We start from the raw sequence: 25,223 nt of genomic DNA on the forward strand, positions 1-25,223 counted from the left end.
ATCAAAATTTCAAGTACTTTTACGATTTTATGATTTTTTTATGTTAGGATTTTATGTTTTATGATTTTTTATCCATCTTCCGATTTTAGGTAAGATCCCGATTTTAACTACTATGATTGAGTCTATGTTTATTTTTTTCTTTTCAATCTTCCTAAATCTTTTTTTTATTTGACCTAAATCACCCACCCTTTAAAAAAAAAAAATCAAACTTGTGTCTGCAAGTGTAGACACAAGCAACTATGTGTGTCCGCCACTGCACCAGGTATAACTTTGAAAGCCTTAACCGTTGGACACTTGGCCCCCACCAGAAATGGGGTGGCTCAAACTGAATTTTGATGGAGCATCAGAGCACACAACCAGAGTGGCCAGTTGTGGATAGGGATATGCATGGGTTGAATTGCACTGAATGTTTTGAAGAATTGAACCGAATTGGATTAAATGGTTCGGTTTGATTTGAAAACGGCTCGGTTTGATTTGAAAACGGTTCGATTCAGTTCGAAACCGGTTGGGGTCGAACCTATTTTGAAAAGAAAAAAAAATTAAAGAAATAAAGTTATAAAACGGTTTGGTTCGGTTTGAAACCGGTCCAGTTTAGTTCTTGAACTAGTTTTTAAAAACCAACTCAGTTTTTGAACTGGTTCTTTAAAAATCAATTCGGTTCATGAATTGGTTTTCACAAACTGCTAATTTTAAGTACAATTCGGTTCAGTTCATAATTCAGTTCAGTTTTTTGATTTTTTTTTGCATACCCCTAATTGTGGAAGAGTCCTTAAGAGATGATAAAAGAACTTGGAAATGAGGCTTTTCAGTGGAACAATGACCAATGTGCTATGTTTTTGGTATTTATATATCAAACTGCCACGCTAATAATAAAATTTACCAGACTGCCACGCGTTGAAGTTCGCTACGACTGATAGCAAACTTGGTAGCCAATGATTTCTTGACACGTAGCACACTTTCGCAGGAAAAGCTGACTGCCACGTGTCCAAGTTCGCTACGACTGGTAGGGAACTTGGTAGCCAATGATTTCGTGACACGTAGCACATTTCGGTAGAAAAAGCTGACTGGATGAAGTTCGCTACCAGGGGTAGTGAACTTGGTGCGCTATGTGGCACAATCTCATTGCCCGATCAAGATTAATGTAACAATCACAATCAAAAAAAGAAAATGAAAGGCTATTTAATTAATGTATTAATCACAATTAAAGTACCAATCACTAATCACAATTAACTTTGATTGGTACATGAATTGTGATTGGTGATTGGTACATTAATTATTTGTGATACCTTTGTTACAAATTCAAACGAAGTTTGTGAGAGATAAAATATGTCAAATATGATGTTATTGCGTAGATCTCGAAAAGTTATGTGAAATAAAATAAAAAATATCTAACTTGGATATCCGAATCAAAAGTTATGGCCCTTCGAAGTGATTGGTGATTGGTACATTAATTTTGATTAGTACATTAATTAAATAGTCATTTTCCTTCATTTTCTTTTTAACGTTATTGGTACATTAATTCTGACCGGGCAACGAGATTATGCCATATAGCACACCAAGTTCGCTACCCCTAGTAGCAAACTTCGTCTAGTTAGCTTTTCATGCGAAAGTGTGTCACATGTCACGAAATCATTGGCTACCAAGTTCGCTACTAGTCGTAGCAAACTTGGACATGTGGCAGTCAACTTTTCCTGCGAAAGTGTGCCACGTGTAACGAAATCATTGGCTACCAAGTTCGCTACTAGTCGTAGAGAACTTCAACGCATGCCAGTTTGGTAAAAAATACTATTCGCGTGGCAGATTAGTAAAAAATTACCAAAAACGTGGCAGTCTGGTCACTGTTCCCTTTAGGTTTAGCCAAACCCTAGAGGCAGAACTCCAAGGCATGTTAATGGGACTAAAGCTAGCATGGGAACTGGGAGCAAGGAAGATCGTTAGAGAAGGAGATTCTACTCGTGCCCTTAAGGTGTTGAGTTTCAGCATGTCAAATAGAAAGGGTTCTTTGGTGGAGCAAGAAATCATTACATGGGCTCAAAAGGAGTAGGAAATCAAATGGCAACATATAAGAAGGGAAGGAAACATGTACGCTCACTGGTTAGCTGCCAAAGCATCCCACACGGGAAGATCACAGAATTTTACTCAAGAGCATCTCCTCGCGGCTTAGAGAGTCTTTTAACCAAGGACAAGGACATTGTGTCACTCACAGATAGCTTTATGTTTAACTTTGTTTAGTTTTCCTTTTTTCTTGTAGCCCTCCTTATGTATATAAAAGAAAAAGTCTCCTCACATTGTCACTTTAACAATGCTGTAAAAATGTTCCTTTAATCTTTATCTGAGTAGTAGACACGATCTCAAAAAGCAAAGAAAAAGAAATAAAAGGACATCTCTTGATTTTTGATAAAAAAAGTTTAAATCGTTATGAAACGTTTTTTTTAAAAAAAATTATGCTTTCATAAAAAAATTATTCTTTCAAGATACACATTGGAAATAACGAACACGCAACGCTATTGGCTACCTAGCAACACCACCAAATGAGTGAGTATTCTTACAACAGATCGATGCAGTTCACGAGTCAGGTTGTTCCCAAGGACAATAATTTTCCGAAAGATTTTTACTAAGCAAAAAAAAAAAAAAGTGAAGGAGCTTGGGCTTGGATGTGAAAAGATTAATTGTTGCCCTAACAGATGTATGCTCTATTACAATGATGACACTGATCTCACCAACTGTAGGTTTTATGGACAAGACAGGTACAAATATATGAGGAATGGAAGGAAAACAATTCGTCAATGTTTAAGCAAGACGTGGTACTTTGCTCTTGTGCCTAGGCTTCAGAGATTGTATTTTTCGAAACAAAAAGCTGGTCCCATGAGATGGCACTGAGAGTATCATAGGGATGAAAAATTTGTGATGCATCCATCTGATGCTGAACCTTGGCTTCATTTTGATGAGGCAAATCCTTTGTTAGCAGCGGATCCTGTAATATTCGCCTTGGTTTATGTTTGGATAAGTTTGCTCCTTTCCAGTAAACGTGTAGAAATTATTCTTGTTGGCTTGTGATTGTGACTCCATACAATCTCCCACCTTCCATCTGCATGAGAAGAGAGTTTTTGTTCCTTATAACTTTAATCCTTGGACCCTCCAACCCCAAAAAAGAAGAAGATAATTGTATATCTCAAATCTCTGATAGACGAGTTGAACATGTTGTGGAGCGAAGGGGTTTTTGTTAGTCTTAATTTCTACTTAGTTTAGTAGTAAATTTCCTATAGTTTTTGGGCTGATTTTGTCTAAGTGCAGGTAAAAGTGGGCCGAAATTAATGAAGTAAGCCCAAGTGGTAAAAAAAAAGGGTAGAAAAAGGAATTTTAACTTTTCACTAATATTTTTCACCTTTTTACCACAGAATAGGACACTTGGCAAGAAAAGAAGGGAGATGAGATGAGACGGAAAAATAGCACCCGTTGGATACTCCTTGGATCTAAGGGACAACATATGTTGGTTGAAGAAAAGTCAGAAGTCTCTTTTAATAAAGAGGCAAAAACGCATATTTTAGAGTTGAGAGTTTCGTTTTAAGAGAACTGAGTTTTTAGTTGTAATTCAGATTTCATTTTGAGCGCTTAGTTTTCTTAGTTTTCTTGGAGACGAATGCACAAGGAAGAACACCACTCTTGAAGGGATTCAAGAAGACCAACTTTCAGTGTAACTCGTGGTTTTATTTCTCTGTTCTTAAGTTTTTCATAGAATTCTACATTTTGAATTGGTAAAGAACCTTATCGGTCTGTTACTTCTACTTTTACTATTTCTTTCCTTTGAGAATAAAAATCATGTTTACGGTTAATTCAGATTTCGTTTTTGCTTTATTTTTCAACATGCATTGCTAAATCTTTTCTGGAATTCTGATAGAGCTGATAAGTACCCATTAATAATCTGAACGTTTGTGCATGTTCTTGATGTTTGAGTAGTGAATATTTCTTGGTTTAAGTTCCATGGGAATGGGCTTAAAGATTATTGCATGAACTTGTATTGGGAAATTATAGTTTATGCTTTTCATTAATTCAATTTTTCAAGATTAGGAATAATCTAGGAAAGAATCTAACTACAAGTCATCAGTAAAATGATTCAAAATTAAGGGATTAATGTGAATCATTTCACAAATTGAATTTGGGAAAGTTTAGTGGGGTTCTACAAAAAGTCAGATTCCATCAATTTTAGGTGCTACAACAGTTAAAACGCAGACATGCCATATTCAAGAAAAGTCATTGAAGTCAGGATTATGGAATTTTTAATATTCATTTTTACTCTTATAAACGTGTTCTTGCTGTTCTTAATATAGTTTACAATTCAGAAAATGCAATTTTCATTGAAAAAGAATAAACGAAGGAAACTGAATTTCCCGTTCTCAGAGAACGATAACTCTTTCTTTTGAAAATTACAACCAACAGTTTTAACATGTGATGTATCTTTGAGGCATAATTTCACCATGCGGGCCGCCTTAATGTGGACAATAAATGATTTTCCTGCATATGGGATGTTAAGCAGACGACAGACATCAGGGAAGCTTGTGTGTCTAGTTTGCTTGAAACGAAATGTCAGTTTTAGCTTGCAACATTGTCGCAAGGTCTCTTAGTTTGACATTCATCGGCGATTTCTGCCACACGATCATCCGTATAGGAGAAATAAAAAAGACTTCAGGAAAAGGAGGGTCGAAAGGTCAGATGCAATCCATCCTTTTAGTGGCCAAGAAATATGGTAGAGGGTGAAGCACATTGGAAGTGTTGAAGATGGGGTCATTACGAACCAGAGGGATATGGCGTAGCCTGCCATTAGAACAAACATAGAATCTTTTGGGATCTACCATATTGGAAACATCAATTGTTAAGACATAACCTTGATGTACTGCATATTGAGAGGAATGTGTTTTGCAATACTCTGTGTATTGTGATGGACACCAAAGAAAAGACAAAAGACACTATAAACGCAAGACTAGACATAGTAGCGATTTGCAAAAGGTTTGACTTGCATTTGGTTGAGTCTAGCACGGGCCTGACTTTCAAACCTAGAGCGTTGTGCACATTAAACAAGGACCATAAATTAGAATTGCTGCGTTGGGTTAAAGATCTTAAACTCCCAAATGGTTATGCATCGAAGTTTTCTCAATGTGTTAACATGAATCAGACAAAGCTATTCGGGATGAAGAGTCATGATTGTCATGTTTTCTTTTAGAGATTGTTGCCATGGGCCATCAAAGCATTGCCGAAGAATGTATGGAGTATCTTGACCAAATTATCAATGTTCTTTAGAGACATTTGTGCTTGTCAGCTTAATGTTGAAAGTTTACGACATCTAAAGGCAAGTGTGCCAATAATGCTATGCAAGTTGGAGATGGAATTTCCTTCTACCTTTTTTGACTCAAGGGAACATTTGCCTATTCACTTGGCCTATGAAGCAAGGTTTGGAGGTCTGCAACAATATAGATGGATGTATCTATTCGAGAGGTAAGGTTTTTCTTCATACGCTTAATTGAACCACGTAATGCTACAATTTATAAGTACCTTATCTTGTGCTCGTAGGTTTTATGCACACTAAAGAAAGAGATTTTGAATCAAAGGTATGTTGAAGGCTCTATCGCTGAAGCGTATCTCGTCGAAGAGACAAGTAAATTTACATTGTTTTATTATCCCCCTGAATACATATCAAGATGGAGAAGAGTCCCCCGAAATGAGGATGGCGATGATACAAGTGCTCAGATATCAATATTTAATTATACAGGCTGAGTCGTGGGAAGACAAAGTAAGTCAATTCTTGAAGGAAATGATGAGTAAGTAGCGGAGCAGTACATTCTAAACAATTATTCAAAGGTCGCTTCGTACATTGAGTGAGATTTCATTTGTTTTATGTATGATTTCAAATGTTGCTACTGTGTATGGTTCAAGGGCTGTCATCATGATAATTTTTTTTTGTTACATTTACTTATCCAAATTGGTCCGATCCAATAATCCTTCATGGCCAGATTCCGAACTTGATCAATTTATTTCCTCTTGGTTTCGTCAACGGTTTTGGGAGTACTTCATTATGAATAAGTCAGCTGCAGATGATGTTACATGGAGTTTAACTGATGGAGCTGCAAGATTGGTCACTCGGTTCAGAAAATATATCATCAACGGGTATAGGTTTGCAATCGTAGAAGCAAATGCAAATATGTCATATTGCAATTATGGTGTGAGTGTTCGAGGTTACCAGGTCGACAATGTCGAGGGCGAATAATACAGGAAGTTAGTTGACATAATTCAGCTGGATTACAGGTGGGAAAAGATGGTGACTATGTTTAAGTGTTACTGGTTTGATAACACCCTATGTGGGACACGAGTGGATAAATATGGCAATGTTGAGGTTCATCAGTCAAGGAGATATACAGTGGGATATGACCCATTTATACTTGCTCATCAGGTCAAACAAGTTTATTATGCATCATACCTCTACATTCCCACCAGGTTGGGTGGCAGTTATCAAAATAAAAGCCCGAAAAATTATCCTGAAGTCGAAAGAGTCACAATCAAATGAAATATATGAACCATTCCAAGATGATGTGGAAGATGTACTAACCGTAAATATTGTTGAGGATGATGTGCCAAGCAATCTCTTTGACTCCACTGCGGAGTTAGACATGATTCCTATCCAAGGGGAGAGTGAGGAATCAAACCATGAGGAACAAGAGACTTATTCAAATAGTGAACCCGAATTACACGAATATAAGACTCCAGATGAAGGTGTGCAAGAAGAAGTAAAAGAACAAGATTCATCCGGCTAATCACTCCCTATTCTTTGTTTATTGCGATTTTTAGTACTAAAGATATTCACCAATTTGCTTTGACTTGTAAACTATATTGAAATTACAATTTCGTTCATTTCATTGTTCTTAAATTATATATCATATTGCACATTAGTGTCTGATTTATGGTTGGGTATTGCGTATTTCTTTATACATTATTTATATAAAGGTTTTCAGATGGAACATTTTGAGCCAGATGACATTGGTTCTCATGGTAGAGGGTATGGTCGTCTTACCAGAGGAGGTAGGACGAACCCTATCCTCGTCGACAGAGGAGGTAGGGTAGAGCCCGGGATGTCTCTCGCACGCTTATCATCCTCTCCCTCTACCACCGACTCCGTTATGGGTCCTGGTGGTCTACCTCCCACTTTGCCTACACTATCGAGTATGCAAGAGCAGATTAAACCTAGCTTCAATTTAGGAACATCGACCAAAGTGCCATTGTTTGGCAAATTTTTTACCTAAATGTCACGCGAACAATAATTTTTACCAGACTGCCATGCGTCGAAATTCGCTACCACTGGTAGTGAACTTCGTCGCCAATAATTTTGTGACACATGACACACTTTCGCAGGAAAAGCTGACTGGAACAAGTTCGGTATCTGTGGTAGCGAACTTGGTACGCTATATGGCACACAAATAATGCCACGTATCACGAAATCATTGGCGACGAAGTTCGCTACTAGTGGTAGCGAACTTTGACAAGTGGCAGTTTGGTAAAAAGTATTGTTCACATGGCATTTGTGTAAAAAATTTGCCAAACAGTGACACTTTGGTCACTGTTCCTCCAATTTGAAATAGTTAAATATTAATATTTTGTTTAAAATTTTCAGTACTAACAATTTCAATAGATAACATGTTTGCCTTTTACAGGATCCGTCCCCTGCCTCTCGTGTGGGATATGCTGCTTTTGGGAGGAGCCACGGTGATCCCGTCACCTGTCATGTCTGGATTCGTTTTTTGGGGAGAACCGAGTAAGTTTTTTTTTTTTTTTTTTTTTTTTGTAAATAGTTTTTTTTTGTTACAATGAGGTATTAATTTCCTTAATTTTTTTAGCCTCTTGTTTGTATGTTATTTTAATTTATTCTTGTTATCAGGTTCAACCCTTCATCACAGGAATGATTTTCTGTCATTTCAGCCAACCATGGGGCTGTTGGAAAGAAGTTCCAAAGACCACATGGGATGGCTGGCGTGATGATTTCTTAGTAAGTTTGCCGATATTCTGATTACTATACCATTCTTATCAACATGAGTTTTAAATTAATTTAATGCGTGATAATGTGCACTAATCCCTTGTCTTTTGGGAAATTTGCAGGAAAACTTCAGGTGGTTGCCCGAGCACCGAGCCGAATCGTCAGCCGCTTTCAAACATAAGTCTGCCAAGTGGTTTAGCGGCCAATTGTACAATTTGAAGATTGACAAGGGTGACATCTCTTGGTGTGATCCTAAAATTAAGAGGCAATTGATGGAAAAATGGGCCGTAGGTGGCGAATTTCAGGAGAAGTTTATCGCGAACGAGCAAAATAGGGCGTATATAGAGGGACCCTCTTATGCCAGCGGCTGCATTTCGTACTCTGAGCACAGGAGAAGAATTTTAAGTATTCATTATTTTTTATTTCGGTATCTATATTTTGCACTTGCAACAAATTAATTATGCTAATTTTTATTTGCAGGAAGCTTCTGGGGAGGTGCCCTTAGAAGAGCTAGACCTCGCTACTTTTCGGAGGACCCACACCCAAGAGTCAAAAGCTGGGAGGTGCTGGATTAACGATATTTTATTTTATTTTTTAAATAGTATAACATTTTACAATTTTATTATTCACTAAATAATTTATTAAATATTATCCATAACACAAGAAAAATAAGAATAAATTATATTTTTAATTTTTTGGTGTGCAAAATAATACACATAATAAAGGATATTATAATACTTTAATATTATTTTATCTGTAAAAATTACAAAAAAAATACATGCTCTATATTAATTATCAGACAATTAATGATATAAAAATTATTCTATAATCCAATCACTTTTGTTATATTCTTTATAGTATTCCTCAATCCTAAATATTAGAGATAAGACATTTTCATCTGCTTACCAAAAGAAAGACACTTTTATCCAATGCAATGTTATTTTTTTTCTTAAATTCTATTGATCCGCTTTTCTTAAAAAAATTAAATATTTATATTTGACTGTGTTGTTATCATAAATTATTTTTATTGAAAAGGGATATGTTATTCTACATATCTTTTTTTCAGCCTACCTTTATCTACCACTTTCTAACACCATTAGATCACAATCTCAACTACCTTTATCATTTCTCTTTTCTATTGAGATTCTGATTTAATGATGTTGGAGAGTGATAGACAAAGGTAGACAGAAAAAGAAATAGGTAGAATAACATATCAGCATTGGAAAAATTAGAATATGAGAGTAAATTAGGCTATAATTTTTATAATTATCGTGGTTTACTTTATTTCTAGTATTAGATAAAATCTTTGCAATATATTAAGTTAAATATCGATAATATTGTTATTAATTCAGCACTAAGCACTAATGAGTCTTCAAATTATGAATCATGGTTTGATTTTATTGATAAGATTTACAAAATGTGAAATATGGTTTAGTTTTTTATGGAGGTAGATAAAAAAAAATTGTGATTGATCTTTAGACTATCAAATTATATTGCAAATAACTTCATAATACTAATAACTAATACTAATAACTGTTGAAAGAAGAAAGAAAAATGCCTTAATTTTAGATACAAGATTTCAGGGATTTGAATGTGATTAAGGGGGATTTTTTTGGAAGTAATTAATTTCCTTAATTTTAGGAGAAATTTTCGGTGATTTAGTTTCCATCTTGTACTGTTGATTACTCTCAAAATCTATATATATCTCAGTAATTATTAATAAACAATATATCAAAAAATTATTCACAAAATGAATCCCTAAATGCTACATGGTATCAAGAGTCATACCCACAAAAAATGGTTGAAGAAGCTCACATGCAGTCTCTTCCGCTGCTAAAGCAGGATACCCCTGCAACTCCAAACCCCACCACGACAAACCCTTCTATCCCCATCATCTTCCATCAAGATACCTCAGCCATCCCAATCATCGCTGTAACAACCCGTTGTACACCGGTATGTTATCACCACATATCATATTAAGCGCAATTACAATTACAACAATTTATTTAAAAATACGAAAAAAACTTTTTCTTTTTATTATGTATGCGATTTAATCAACCGTATTACGCAATTATACAAAACTGTGATCGCAAGAGAAATCTATATGCGAAAGTAATATTCTAAATGCCTGATTACTATACAACACTTATTTTAAGTTGCTAAGAGATTCCCATAAACCAACCTAGCACAAAACCATTTTTCCAACTTTACAAAAAACAGAGTATGCTTCGGCTTTTCTAAGACTGGGCATGATTCACTCATCAATAAATTCTCATCTTTTACTATATTAAACTAGACTATTTTACTTTTCTAACAAGGTATCACATGTCTTATTTGGAGTTTCTTAGCTCCGGTTATAGCCGTTTGAAATCAGACAAGCAAAACTGCCAACTAACCTTAAACATGGCACTTAACATCCCTCACTATTTTTGCGATTTCCAATGTTTTACTTAACCAATTGCTCTCAAATTTTTCTATAGAATAGTAGACACCTTGATCTTCAATTTGATATGTCATAAGCTTACTTTGAGTAAGAAATGAGAGATATATCAATTTTGGAAAACACAACCCGAGACTAGTGTTCAATAAGTATGCATTGGGCAGTCTCCACTCTCTACTCATTTCGACCTACAGGGCGTTACACAACTCCAAATGACACCAAATTTTAGGACAGTATAGCTGACATCTTAGGCTTTAAAATGAGGTATAACACGCCTCATTTGGACATCTGTGGACTATGGAGGGAGATATGGTCTCCCAAAGTTAAGACATAAAACTAATCATTTTCTTAGAATTTTCAACGACATCTCCTTTTTTTTCTTAACTAATTCCCACTTACTCCAAGTGTGTTCTAACCTCCAAATGGTACCTAATTGGTCAAGGGTGGCACACAATGCTCAACATACCTTTGTGCTCTTTAAACCCACAATAGCATTTACTCAATTAATTGTTTGTTCCACAAGTGTCATCCACCACTTACTTATTATACATTTTGATAATCATTTTAATCACATAATCCCATTTACATGCATTTATCATAGTTGAACAACATCATAACCTAAAATAGGCCTATTGTCTTTCCATCAAATACATTCATAATTAATTACACAAGATCCTCATTACATCAATTACATTTAAATCCACTAACAAATATAGCTACTACACCATGATGCCCAAAATAATATTACATACATAATCACTAGACTTAGCCCTAAAATGCTACATGAACAAAACTAGGTATCGTATACATCACCCATGTAATACTACATGTTCATGCATAAGTCTAGCACAACAATGAAATCTCAAAATGCAAAACAAAAAAAATGATATCATGATGCACTTCAATGGCTCTACTCCACATCATCCGGTGGGCCTCTTGTCCAACACTCCTGCACCGCTAGATGAACCTGAAACATAACCCCATAACACGAGAAGAGATATACGAATATATCTTAATAACCCAAAGGTTCTGGAGGATCACTCCGCCCAATGGCTCACTCAGATGTACAAGGCAATAATACAGATATAAATGGAACATGCAAAAATAATCCGGCAGTACGGCCTACGACATACAACAATCTCAATCGGGTCCACATCCAAGAATATATCCCCGGGATATAATTCAAGGTACCCACAACTATAAATCCTAAGACATTCCTAGAGCGCTCCTTAACGAATAACAACTCTATGGCCCCCGACCAACTGGAACTCCCTACGAAGGCCTCTCTAGTGGAAGTCCCCTACGGCAAATACGACAATCTATCTACTGGCCAGAGATACAGTATAAACACATATATACCAAACAACATCCACAATGCATGATCATGTTGTAACACATATTATTACATTCACAACTTCCAACCACTACCCCACTGGGCATGGTGGAGCTCACATGGGGATTAATTCCATTACCAAGTAATTATCAGTTTGAAGCTCCCAAGCTAGGTAGTTTCAATCACAAGTTACCTCAAGCTTCAACTTTCACAAGTAAATGGCCATTTCAACAATTACCAAGTGCCACACGATAATTCAATTAGTTATCCAACCAATCACGCAACCAAGTAAGTGATTACTTACCAAAATCCTTTTGGTCAAGGACCAAAGGCAATCCACAAGCTTCAAGCTTCAATCTTCTATGATTGTGTCCGAGGGAGGCAACATACAATAATCACACACACATGATCATCAATCAACTTGTTTAACAAGTCACAATTTAAGACAACATAAAACCACCCCCCACACATGACTAATGCTTCGGCCATTATGGCCTTAATACCCAATTCTTGTTGTTAATTTTATTCAACCATCCTTATAGTTTCCTAAGCCACCTACAAAACCATATCAACCCACAATTACATTAAATCCTAACATAGCATAATTTTCCTCTCAGTTAGCCTATATGGGGAATGTGAAACATCCAAGTGGCTAGGAATTTTTCTTGCATTTTCAAGGTTCAAGGTGCATACTTAGGTCCACATTAGTTGATTACACACCCACCACATCAACTCATCAAGCCAAACACAAACTTGCACAATTTTTCCCTAAAATTGCTTATATGGCCGAGCATGCCACATCCAAGGGCCAAAGGATTTTCAATTGGTTCTCAAGTATTCAATACATCATACATCATGTAATTAACTATCCTAACTAATCCACAACTCAATTTCAACTTCCACATTAATGAGTTCATTCAATTTCCATACAATTTCCACTCAAAATTTTCACTATGTTCTTAAACTTTTCCACAAGAACTTTTATGGGTCCAATCATCATTATGAGCATTTAATTCCAAAGGAACACTACCATTAAAGGTCTCCAACCACCTCAAACAACCCACACATGCTCTTAGGTCACAAATTTTATGATCTCAATCAAAACTCAATAGGAATGGAATTACTTACCACCAATGGTTTCCTAAGGTTCAAGGGAGTGATATACTAGCCCTCAACCGAGCCAAACCTCCATTAATGGCCACACCAAGCTTCAATTTTGTCCACAAAGAGTGCCAAGGATCTCCTCACATAATGGTTTTCAAGGAAAATACACAACCAGAAAGTTGTTTATTGGATGATTTGGATGAAGTTTCATTTAGATTGTTAAGTGTTTGGATCAAAGAAATGGAAGCAAAATCTTGCCCTCCTTTGAAGATGAAGAGCTCTCGGGTTTTAGAGAGAGAGAAGAGGTGAGGAAGATGGTGAATAGTGTAAGACCATGTGGTCTTAAGTGAGTTTAAGTGGGGTGGGTCCCACATGCCACCTCTCTCATTTTAAATCATCCACTTAACACATTAATCTCAAATTAATTCATGAATTATCCATTAAATAAAAAATTTAACATTCACCAAAGTCCTTTAATTATTCTTGAACAGATGAATCTGGAGTTTTCCGATAATTTGGTTAAATCACTGTTTTACCCCTATTGGTGTACCATTGGCACGTTTCCCCAAAAACCCTAAAATCCATCGAATTATACCACTAATCGCTTTTTTGGTTCTACGTACCTTTTCCAACATATATTCAATTCTAGAGTACTAATCTCGCTTTGCATGCTTTTCGATGCAACTGTACCGCAATATTTCATCCGGTAAAAACACTATTCCGCAATTTTCCAAAAACTTGCCTAATCACTCAATTTTTCATTCTGAATCCATTCCCAATATTATTTCCATCATTTGAAGCCCAATTCCATCATTTTACAATTTAGGGTTACGTATTTGTTGATTTACCGTTTTACCCTTTGTACATAGTTTGACCCAGAACTTAGGATTTTCACTAAAAATCCTCTATAACCCTTAATTTAATTATTAATATATTTTTTAAATATGCGAGGTGTTATAACCGTAATTCTAGAAGAGAAAATTCCCCCCTGGTGTTAACTTATGGAGATGCAGATTGGGACTTGGAACCCCCTCGGATGCCTCATCGTAACCGTTGCCAAACCTACTTTGAACGACCCCATGTATGCAAATTGGGTTACCAAAAGCCACTGTGTGAAGAGTTGACTTATTGATTCCAAGAGCTCTCACCTCATGAATCGATTCATTAGGCTAGCCACCTTAAAAGAGATATTGGACACCATTACTCGCACTTTCTATAACGGCTCTGATGAAACCCGACTGTTTGAACCGAATCGTCGAACCTTCATCCTCTCTCAAGTTAGTCGTCCTCTGTTCGAATATTACATTGAACTTGTGGGTCTCTTCCAAGAGATTGATGCTCGATCAGTGGTTCACGATGAGTCCGACTCCAGCTTACTCAGTGGCCAATCGCTCATTGCACACCTCCGTGTGCATATTTTTCTTGCTGGCCTCGACATAGATTATGAAAAGATTCGAGGGGAAACGTTGCGTAAAGAACCAAAGCTAGATTTGGAGGGAGCTTATGCTTTTGTTCGTCGTGAGGAGTCACAGAGACAAGTCATGGAGGGGGACACAAAATATTTTTGATGGAGCTGTGTTTCTCTGACAAAAGACAGGGTATGGAGGAGGGAAAAATAGGTTAGCACGTGAATTAAAACAAGTTAAAGACATATACTCACACTTGTACCTATTGTGGTGAACAAGGTCATTCTAAGCAACTTTGTTATGAGCTTGTGGGCTACATGGACTGGTGGGATTTTAATAAAAGAGTAAATACCCTTTTTGGTCCTCAGCAAATTTCACGAAACCCGTTTTAGTCCTTAGCAAATAAAAAGGCCCATCGTGGTCCCTAAAAAATTCAAAATGGACCCATTTTAGTCCTTTTGAGGACTAATATGGCTCTTTTTTGAATTTGTGAGGGACTACGAATTCAACTAAATGGGTCCTTTTTAAATTTTTAGGGACCACGATGGGCATTTTTATTTGCTAGGGACTAAAAGGGGCTTCGTGAAATTTGCTGAGGACCAAAAAGTCTATTTACTCTTAATAAAAAAACCTTGGAAGAACATTAAAGGGAAAACTGCACTACTTACTCCTAGTTATGTTGGACTGAAGACTGATGCGCCAATTGATGCACCACCCACTGCACATATGGCCTACCCATGTATGTATCCTAATGCATTATATGCTGCTTCTACAAATAATACTTGGATAATTGATATCGAGGCATCTGACCACATGACTAGTGATCCCACAAATTTACAATCTTTTCATCCCTCTTCTCAATCTGTCATATCTACCCACAATAAGAGCATTGCTCAAATCACAGGTGCAGGCCCAGCCGTGTTATCTGACTCCTTAACCCTAAAAAAAGTCTTAGTTGTACCTTCATTAACATATAATCTCTTATCTGTCAGTCAAATCACTGATTCCCTGCATTGTACTGTGACTTTTTAGCATTCCTTTTGTGTTTTTCAAGACATTCTGACCAGGAAGACTCTTGGTTATGGTGTTAAACAGGAAAATTTACATTACTTGGACTTGACCACAGAAGGCGGAAAAAGATTCATACCGGGTCTACATGTTAGTTGCAACACTAGTGATTGAGAGCACATTTGGCTATGGCATCGCCGTCTCGGGCACCTTTCTTTTGGTTATCTTAAGAGACTTTATCCTAGTTTATTTTCTAAAGTTGATGTTGGTGAATTTCATTGTGATATTTGTGAACTGGCTAAGAGCTACCGTATTTATTATTCAAAATCGTTAAAATAATAATTTATTTATTTTAAATTTAAAATAAATAATATAATATATACCAACCTGTAGGTTTATTGGTCCGGTATGTAAAAGAAAACCTATGAACTACTTTATACATAGGTTTTTTCTGAGGCCTGAACCTATTCTATTTGACTATATATAATAGGTCAAATCTGGCCTGATATAGGCCGAGCTATATGTTGGACAAGTGGCTTCAATACTCAAGAGGGGGAGTGAATTGAGTTTTACAAAATCTTTTCGCAAAGTACCTCCTTTTATATTTTAAAGACTTTCTTCAATAAAGTGATTTAATAAGAAAAAATCTAAGTGTAAGAGCAAGTGTAGTGATCAACAAAGTAAGCAAGTGAATATATAAAGACAATCTAAAATGCAATTTTAATACTTAAATAAAGAGATTAAGGTTAGAGAAATTGCAAACTAGATATATCCTGGTTTGGTCACCACCACCGTGACCTACGTCCAGACTGAAGCCGCTCGATCAATTATTTTCATTAACTATCAAGCTTGAGGGTGCTTGACAAACCACTACAACCTTTTAAGACTTCGGGCTCTTGATTCCTTACAATTTTTCACTCCAAATTTTCTTAAGAATTTAGTGACCTTTAAAGTGTATAGGGTTCACTCCCCTAACTACTCAAGAAATCAAAGGAAGGTATTTAACAATGGCTAAGTACTCTCAAAGTACAAATAACACAAGTTGAAGAACAATGGTTGTTGACATTCTCACAAGAATAAAGCTCAAAGATGATTTATGATCAAGATGATTGAAAGTAAGTAAATGATGTGAAATAAAGCAAGAATTATGATCAATAAGTGTGTCCCATCAAGGGGAACAATGGTCACTATTTATAGAGGCCTCCCATGACCCTTTGCACACTCATTTTCGCAAAACTAGCCATTTATAGCCGTTATCTTCGTCCTCTGGTGCAGTAGGAATCGATTCCCAATGAGTGGGGATCGATTCCCAATCTTTCAGATGAGTGGGAATCGATTCCCAACCTTCTAAAAGGGTTGGAAATACGTTTAAAAGTATTCTAAAACTTTTTCAAACATGTTTATATAAAAGCGTAATGTTAAAAATCCTCTGTGTAATCAAATGATAATTTAATGCATGTGTTTTGACAAAAATACTTTTGAGCTTATTCATGCAAGAAGTTAGTTACCCTCACAATTAATTCTAAGCCTAAAGTATATTACTTGATAATTCTTGGACTTAGATTCTTCTCTTGAAGCTTGAATCTTGAAGGACTTCATGATCGTTGGATGTTTGTTTCTTTTTTATTGTTGCAACTTAAAGTCTTCCTTTCATGCTTGTTTGTTATCATCAAAATCGTTGAACCTTTATATTCATTACGTAGAGTGCATTGGTTCCACACTATAGACTCTTGTTAGGCCGGCTGACTCATTTAGACCCAAAACACTAATGTTTTTAAGGCCTCGAACACTACTGTTATATCAACCAGCCCATGGCACCATACTATGAGTGTGTGTAGATATTTGTCTATACTAGGTCAAAAAAATAAAGCAAATAAAGCAGATGATAACTGCATACCGCAAAATTCAATAGAGTCAAATATTATTAGTACCGGCAATATAAATCATAATGTCTGTACAAATTAAAAATACTCCATCAACTGATAGTAAGTTATTCTGGGGTCGGACTCATGGCTCATATGATTTAATTCTAATGACAAGCAATTCAAGATTGTAAAGTGTCATTGTTCCAAGGAAAATTGAATGTCCGATGAGGAAAAGCAGCATAGCTGGATCCACGCGTGACTCTGGGTAAAATTAAATCCAATCTGTATTTAAAACCATAGATGTATATTTCTCCATTGGGTCGGTGTACTTTTGTTGGGACATATAGCAAATCTCTTGTTCCAAAGGAACAAAGACAAAGCCAAACTCAATATTTCCATGTAAACATTTGATCCAAAGGCAACTAGTACATAACCAAATCGGTTGCCGCATGTTGTTTCCCCTCCCATCCAAAATGAACACAATTACTCTTGAACAAAATGGACAAAGTATAGCTAGGACCAAACTTAAGCTGACAAGAATAATGAGAATTCAGTTTATTGTTAGTACATTTGCGGCATTAGTGAACAAACCATTATTAAGGCACGAGCATTCTGCAAATCTCGTGATTCTAAATTGGTTCACAGTTAACACCACCATGATAAAAGCACAAAGGATGATGCTTTAAACTTTAAACAGAATCATGCTCACGTTAAGTAGACATTTGAACCCTGTTGATCTCATTTTGCAACAAAAAACTACTATAACTTAAGAATGTGTAACATACACTCTCCAATTTATACTCTCTCTGACAGCACTATGCAACACAGAAATGTGGAAAAGCCCCAAGCATTTTAAAAATAAGTATAGCTATCGTTTGCCATATCGTTTATCATTTTCCCTTCAAGTTGGTCATACAGCATTAATTTTCAGAAAAGACCGCGCTAATCATCAAAAGGACAAAAGAGAACTAGACTTACAGCTGTCACAGGAATCTCAAGAATGTCAAACCATGAAGGATTGAAGGCATAATAGAACCATCTACAAGAAGAAGCAAATCAATATAATATTAAAGTGCGAAAGCATATGGCATTGTCTCTAAACCAAAACGAGATTGTAAGCCTATCATGTTGCCAACAAATGCCATTTTAGATGATGTTAATATGCTATTTAAAAGTTGATTGGATGTACAATTAAAGATACCGAGAAGAAAATTCAAGACTAAACAAGGGAGGAACAGGAGGAGAGATCCTAGGAAACGGATAGCATAAACCTATACAAGCAACATTTAATTAATGATGCCCTCTTAGTTCCTAGAACTTGGTTATGCTAACACCTCCTATCATAATACTGTCCAATTGGGTAAATGTTTGGACATTCATTGTGGTTGAGATTTGACCTGACTTATAATCATATAATCACTATTGATATGGAACAAGTAAATTATTCTGACGGATAAAGGGTAGCCATAACAGTTGGAGTTAAATTTTGTGCACAACATTGCTGATCTAAGAACAGCATGTCAAATGAAATTGAACAGGCCTATTCAATATTTAGTTCAGAAAAAAAAAAAAAAGGCAAGCATAGGGACATAGTTTAAACCATAAAAGTAATTAAGAACCATTATTAAGAGAGTGATACGATGAACAGACATACATACAGTTCCAAGTGACGGGCGGTTGGTGTTTCTGAATGGGAAAGAAGTGAATAAGGTCTTGATGGGTTCGTAGGAAGGGCCAGAGTCACTCAAACCGTGAAGCCACATAATAAAGCTTCGAGCCATGTACTCTGATTCTCCAGAAGACGGTTTTTCTGGGGACACTAGTATAAACAGTGTGATTGTGATAAGAACCAGATCAAATAACAATAAAACAGAGACAAACAACAGTATTTTTGCACAAAAAAGGATCTTGATTTTCTATATATTTGAACAAGAAAGGAAATTACAAAATTCAAATACATTAACAGTAAAATACTCAAAGCAGAAAAGCTAAATTTCAGTACATTCGAGAGGTACTGACTCTCCCAATTCCAAGTCCAATATTTCCCAAGGTGCCTTTACACACTACATATTTCCCCTCTTATAGTTAGCCTAACCTCCTAAAATATTCTAAAGTTAGTTATGCCACCTCATTGGTAAAACATAATTCCCTACATGGCACCTACATGAGTATTTTCCTATCAATACTCCCCCCCAAAACACTCACCTTGCCCTCAAGGTGAGGTTCATCTCCAAGAACCTTCCACTGGGATCCCATTGCTTGAATTGTAGAAACTCACGTGTGCCCGAAGATTGATAATGATCCCAAGACTCCTATGCAACTCCCACAAGATTAGGATTGGTCACGGAGCTTCGATGAGATTTTTTATTCCTTCCACAGTAATAAATGAAGATTTCCTTCTCCACTACTGCTGAGTACCCAGCCACAATTGTGAATTGGTCGACTGGAGTTTGTACGCCCTCAATGGGAATCTCAAAAATTTCGAGTAGGCTGCCATTGTCTTGGGTTGATGGACTGGTAACAGGCATCTTTATCATTGTTTTGCAATTCCTAACATCACACTTACTAGAATGTAAGAGACCCCTATCTCTATGTTGGGCTGAGAATGTATTGAGAGCAATTTGGTAAGAACCCATTAAAAGACCCATATCATTATGTTGGGTTGGGAATGTCTTAAAGTAATTTGGGCCCATTAGGTCAACCGCTTGGCCCAACTTGTGTAGTGCATCCCCTGACCTACCTTGCTCCTCTTTCATCTTGTAACGCCATTGCAACCGTTGTCCTTGTGTCACACTGTTTGAATCTGATTGTTCAAGCGAGAGGGGTGTGTCAACCACCACCTTGTTAGCCACCGCTTTCTTCTCCCCAATGGCTTCAGTCTTTTGTTTCGCCTCCATGAATTGAACCGCTCCTTCATTCTCATGATGCATACAAAAACAACCTCCTCCACTGCCATTGGTCAAACGTTCCAGTTGTTCCTTCTCATAAAAGCGCAAATCTGATGGTTCCGGTAAGGGTGGAGGATTAACCACCATCATTGGAGCTCGTAGTGACTCTGGCAACTGCACACGCATCACACCTGCTTCCAGATGCCCTTCTTCTGAATCCTTTTTCAAGAGTCCTTGATTTTCCTCTCCTCCTTTCTCTTTTGTTGGACATTTTAAAATCGAAACCACTTCTGTTTTCATCGGTTTATCTTTAACGTCACTTTCCTTCTCGCACTTAGAATTTTTTTGATTTTCAGATACTGGTTTTTGAGATTCACAGCCTTCATCTTCTACCAAATAAATCTCAGGAAGATATTTTTCTATGAAAGCTTTTTCAAATTTGTTCCAACTAGCATAAGGATTAAGCCAACTCTAACATTTGTACCAATTGAATGCAAAACCTCTAAGCCCTTTTTTCTGCCTTTCTCATCTTTTCTTCTTCTTGAATTTTCTTGGTCTAGAAATATTGCTCAAGGTAAATTAGTCATCCCCAGGCATCATCTTTTTCTCCATAGAATAAAAGAATCTTCATTCTGCGAAATGGACTCTCCACCACCAGACCTCTCCGGGTTTCCCTTTTTGGCCGTGCAACTTGCATTCCATCTCGCCTTCTATCCGTTCGTTTATTGTAAGCATAATTCTTGGTCTTCTCAAGAAGTTCATCAAGGAGCCTGAGTATTTTCCTATGATTTTCTTCAACTTGCCTTTCTTTTTTCTTCCAATTTTCAAATTTGTTTTCCAGTTGTCTCTCTTCTTTCCTCTAATCTTCATATCTGTTTTCCATTCTTATTTTCTGATTGGTGTGGTTCAAAGCTACCCGGATCAGATAGCTCTGATCCCAATTGATTAGAACCGGATCAAATAACAATATAACAGAGACAAACAACGATATTTTTGCCCAGAAAAGGATTTGGAATTCAAATACATTAATTGTAAACTACTCAAAGCAGAAAAGCTAAATTTCAGAACATTCGAGAGGTACTGACTCTCCCAATTTCAAGTCCAATATTTCCCAAGTTGCTTTTACACACTACATATTTCCCCTCTTATACTTAGCCTAACCTCCTAGAATATTAAAAAGTTAGTTATGCCACCTCATTGCTAAACCATAATTCCCTAGATGAGTATATTCCTATCAGATTGCAAACACAACAGTGGGCTTTATCAGCTTCATCTCATAAATATATTGCAGACACAAGTATTTCGAAGCTTACAAGGCACCTTGTGATATTTTAGGATGATATTTTAATATTATATGATAATGCTTTTACTATTTAAGGTGATCTATAATAATATTTTAAATTGAACACTCAAATTTACAGAAATAGATTTGTCTTTCCTAACTTCTTATAAAAGGTACTTTAAAAATAATTAAGGGAAAAGTGTTTATAATTTTAAAGGATGTAAAGTTGTGTCATTTTAAGAGAGAGAATGAGATAGATTAAGGAGGAGAGAGAGTTGACAAAAAAATAAAGGTGTGGGTCTCACCTCTTTGTAAGAGTGAAAGGATGTAAGTTGTGTAATTTTAAATGATAGACACTTTTCCCAAATATTAATTGATAATCATAAAAGTTCTTCCTGATTATTCTTGTTTTTCTTAAGCGTATTTATTACAATTAAAATTATAATAAATCTCTTGATAGTCTAGGTCTGTCCTTTTATTTTTGAAATATAAATCAAGTGAAACCTATAATTTACCCTCCTGATAAATGAGGTCAAGTTCGGCGATAAACGAAACTATAAATTAGTATTATGCGAAACTACATAAAATTTGAAAGTGAAAATTATAATAGAGATACAAATTTTGTGTCCCTAGTAATTTTAACACCCAGAAGATGGTGTTAAAGAATAAGACCTTATTTTAAATGTCTGGCTTTCTTGCTACATTCATCTGAAACCGAAACTCCATAGACTTCTTTGCATTTGCATGTTCAAGGCACACACATGCGTATTGTCCGAATAGTCCATAAACAAAAAAAATAAAAAAAATAAAATAATACCTTACATTACGAGAGAGGGGGAGGGGTGCAAAAATGATTCTTCACTTGAAATCCTATATAAAAACATGTTGAATTTTCAAGGCCCAAATATAATCACCCAAATACATTCATCAGCTTCCTATCTCTAAAGATAATTCTTACCCTATCCAAAACACACCCCAACTCCTAGTAACAAGCAACCCCGAATAAGTGAACTTTAAACTAGGAGATAACCCAAGCTTCTACAAGGAATTAAAGCTACATCATTTTCAGACTGACACATGATACTCATCAATAGTTTGTTTCATTGCATCCAACTGTGACATAACAAATTCCACTTTCTTGTAACAAATCTCATTGGTTAATCTTGGACCGTAGTCACATTTCTCAAATGGACGATACTCACAAGCACTTTTGATTTCATCACGCAATGCCACCTGGATGTCCTGAAAGACTTAAAAAACAAAAATGAAGTTAAAGTACATTACAACATTACAGCACTCAAAACTCTTAACAAGTACTGATTCACTGAATATACACATTAAAAGCGAAAAGGTAAAAAAGTTTGATGAGCAGATACGGCTGAAGCAACTTTAAATGTCAATAGTCAGATCTTACAGTTATTGACATTAGTCTGGATTTTGGAATACTGTGATTAAAGAGGTCCATGTATAGGCATATTACAGATTTAGAGTTCAGATTCTAGCTCTGAGAAATGCTGGTTGCATGTTATATAGGAGGTATTAGAGCAAGATTAGTGAAAAGTTCATAAGATATTATTGTTATGCAATGACTTGTGTTCATAGTTATACAATGTTAATTATTGAAACCTCTTTAATCTGTAGTTATAATAGAGCACTATTGTGTTCTTTTTTGTGAATTGAACACATGATGCCACCCTCTTAGTATACGTGTATAGACAAAATAATAAATCTATTTCAGAGACAAGGACCTTGATTAATTGCATGAATTCAAGGCAGTGATTTTGGACCACATCTTTCCTAGGTCCAACAGGGCTTGCAAGCTCATCCATGACTCCTCCTGCAAGCTCCAGAACCTTAACAATTCTCTACACATGACCAGGGGGAAAAAAAAATCAATCAAAACAAACTGTGATGTTCTGTCACGCCTATAACATTGCTTCTAAGTGCTCTCAAAATATTACCTTTTCCACATTTTGAAGTCGCTGCAAAGATGTTGTCTGGCCTTGTGAATCCATGGACGTTACTCCTCGTATTCTCTAATTCAAGTCTGTGTAATAAATTACTGAATAGAAAGAAAAAAATAAACAAGATTCAATAAACATCAAATGCACATTTCATAGTTTCATAGCTTAAAACACATAAATTGGCAACAGCCAAGAGAGTTGAGGTGCATAAGATGGCAAGGGTTTATTAGTTTAGACTTGTTCTTTAAAGCACACAACTGTTCATAAATTAGGAGCATTTGCAGCAATCCCGAGTTTATTGGAAACAAATAAAAAGAACAAAAATTTTAGAAAAAAATAAAATTGTACAGATCAAATCAAACAAAGAAAGCATACATGATAATCCAACCAAACCGATTTTGGAAACAATTTTGTTCTTTTTCGGGTAATTCACTAATTTGTAGTAGAAACAAAAACAAATGACAGTTTTATGAAAAGCATATTATGTCCTCGTAACATCGAAACCAAGGGCTTTTATAAAAATTGGAAACATCCCATGATACAAAAAAAAATAAAAAAAATCACTGCAGACATATGAATTTCAAAGTACAAAGAATGCAACATATTTGCAGTGATTATGTAAGAAATGTCCCAAAACATCGCATCGTTAGGATTTATGAGCGCCAAAACTTGACGAATTCACATAAAAGAAATAATGAGGCGATGGGTAGGAGTAGGAACAAAATTCTAATATTATGAAAGCAAGAAATTCAGAAGTAATCGAAATTCAATTTTGTGATGAAGATTTTCAACCAGCAAGACTGTAGCGTTTTAAAAACCCAAAATCCAATTCTTAAAAACTATCTTATGATCACAACCATAAAAATAATAGATAAAAAAAAAAAGCAACAGAAAAACCCTCACAATGGAAAGTAGAAAGTTGAAAATAGGTACCGATATGCAGATATTAGATTTATATTACACGCATAGACACCTGAAGAGATATTCAATTTTTAATTTGCACAGAGCTAAGGCTTGACTACAGACAACGTTTCAATTCCATAATAGCCAGCGAAGGTGAACTTTGCAATGTCCAGTAAAATTAACAAGCCTAAATCAAATAGGTTCAAAACGGAATCATGCAGGAAATGAGGAAAAAGAAAAGGCTCTGAAATAGTAATGTTGTTTCCATTATCTGAAGATAAAGATATGGAATATGGAATGCAGAGGATGAGGCAGAGCGAACCTTAAAATAAGAATCGCAAGCTTCTGCAATTGATTAGGAGAGGATCTTAGAGTGTTTCGAGTTCCAACGTTAAAGGTGAAGCGAATAATTAGGTCTAGGGTTAGGAAAATTGGCAGAGGGAAAGCACAAATGGAATGTAAAGGGAAGCATTTGGGGAATGAAGTGAGAAGGGAAGAGTAAACAAACCTGAATGTGGCTCGGCCTCAGAAATTCAAAAGCCACAACCCAAAACCCACTGGAACGATCGCAAGTTGAGTGTCCGTTCCAATGCCAATGCCAATGCCATGTCTTATTTTAAAAATGGGGAAAATGTTTCTATTTTTTAAAGCATACAAGAATGTGTTATTTTGAGTCACGAATTAAAATTTTTTATTTAAAATTAGGGGAAGGGTATTGTAATAATTAATTAGTGTTACTACCAATCAATTTCATCGTTAGATCGATTATATTGATCCAACGGTTATATTTATTTCTACCTTTGTATGGTTATGATTTTCCATATTTTATGTTTTAATCGATCTAACGGTTATATTTATTTTCATCTTTGTATGATTATGATTCCCTATATTTTATGTGAAAACATTAAATATGGAAAATCATAACCATATAAAGGTAGAAATAAATATAAAATATTAAATATGGAGAATCATAACCATACAAAGATGGAAATAAATATAACTGTTGGATCAAC

At 35.8% G+C, this 25,223-nt stretch overlaps 1 protein-coding gene across 2 annotated transcripts; it reads right to left on the reverse strand.

Moving 5' to 3' along the window:
* Positions 1–22,018: 22,018 nt before the first annotated feature.
* Positions 22,019–24,814, reverse strand: LOC133296966 (mediator of RNA polymerase II transcription subunit 11-like). 2 transcript variants are annotated; one of them, XM_061496008.1, is made up of 4 exons: positions 24,533–24,704; positions 23,305–23,405; positions 23,092–23,208; positions 22,019–22,585 (listed from the first exon to the last, which is right to left on the reverse strand). In XM_061496008.1, the coding sequence occupies exons 2-4, from the start codon at positions 23,356–23,358 to the stop codon at positions 22,409–22,411; spliced, it is 348 nt and encodes a 115-aa protein (XP_061351992.1). In that variant the 5' UTR covers positions 23,359–23,405; positions 24,533–24,704; the 3' UTR covers positions 22,019–22,408. The 2 variants fall into 2 exon arrangements, with proteins under 2 accessions (XP_061351992.1, XP_061351993.1); XM_061496009.1 differs by lacking the exon at positions 24,533–24,704 and adding an exon at positions 24,719–24,814 and having other exon boundaries at positions 22,020–22,585.
* Between the last annotated feature and the right edge of the window lie 409 nt (positions 24,815–25,223).

The sequence above is a fragment of the Gastrolobium bilobum genome, unplaced genomic scaffold, assembly GCF_033153095.1.
Source record: "Gastrolobium bilobum isolate Gb01-03AN ecotype WA unplaced genomic scaffold, APGP_CSIRO_Gbil_v1 utg4247, whole genome shotgun sequence".
NCBI classification, from domain to species: Eukaryota; Viridiplantae; Streptophyta; class Magnoliopsida; order Fabales; family Fabaceae; genus Gastrolobium; species Gastrolobium bilobum.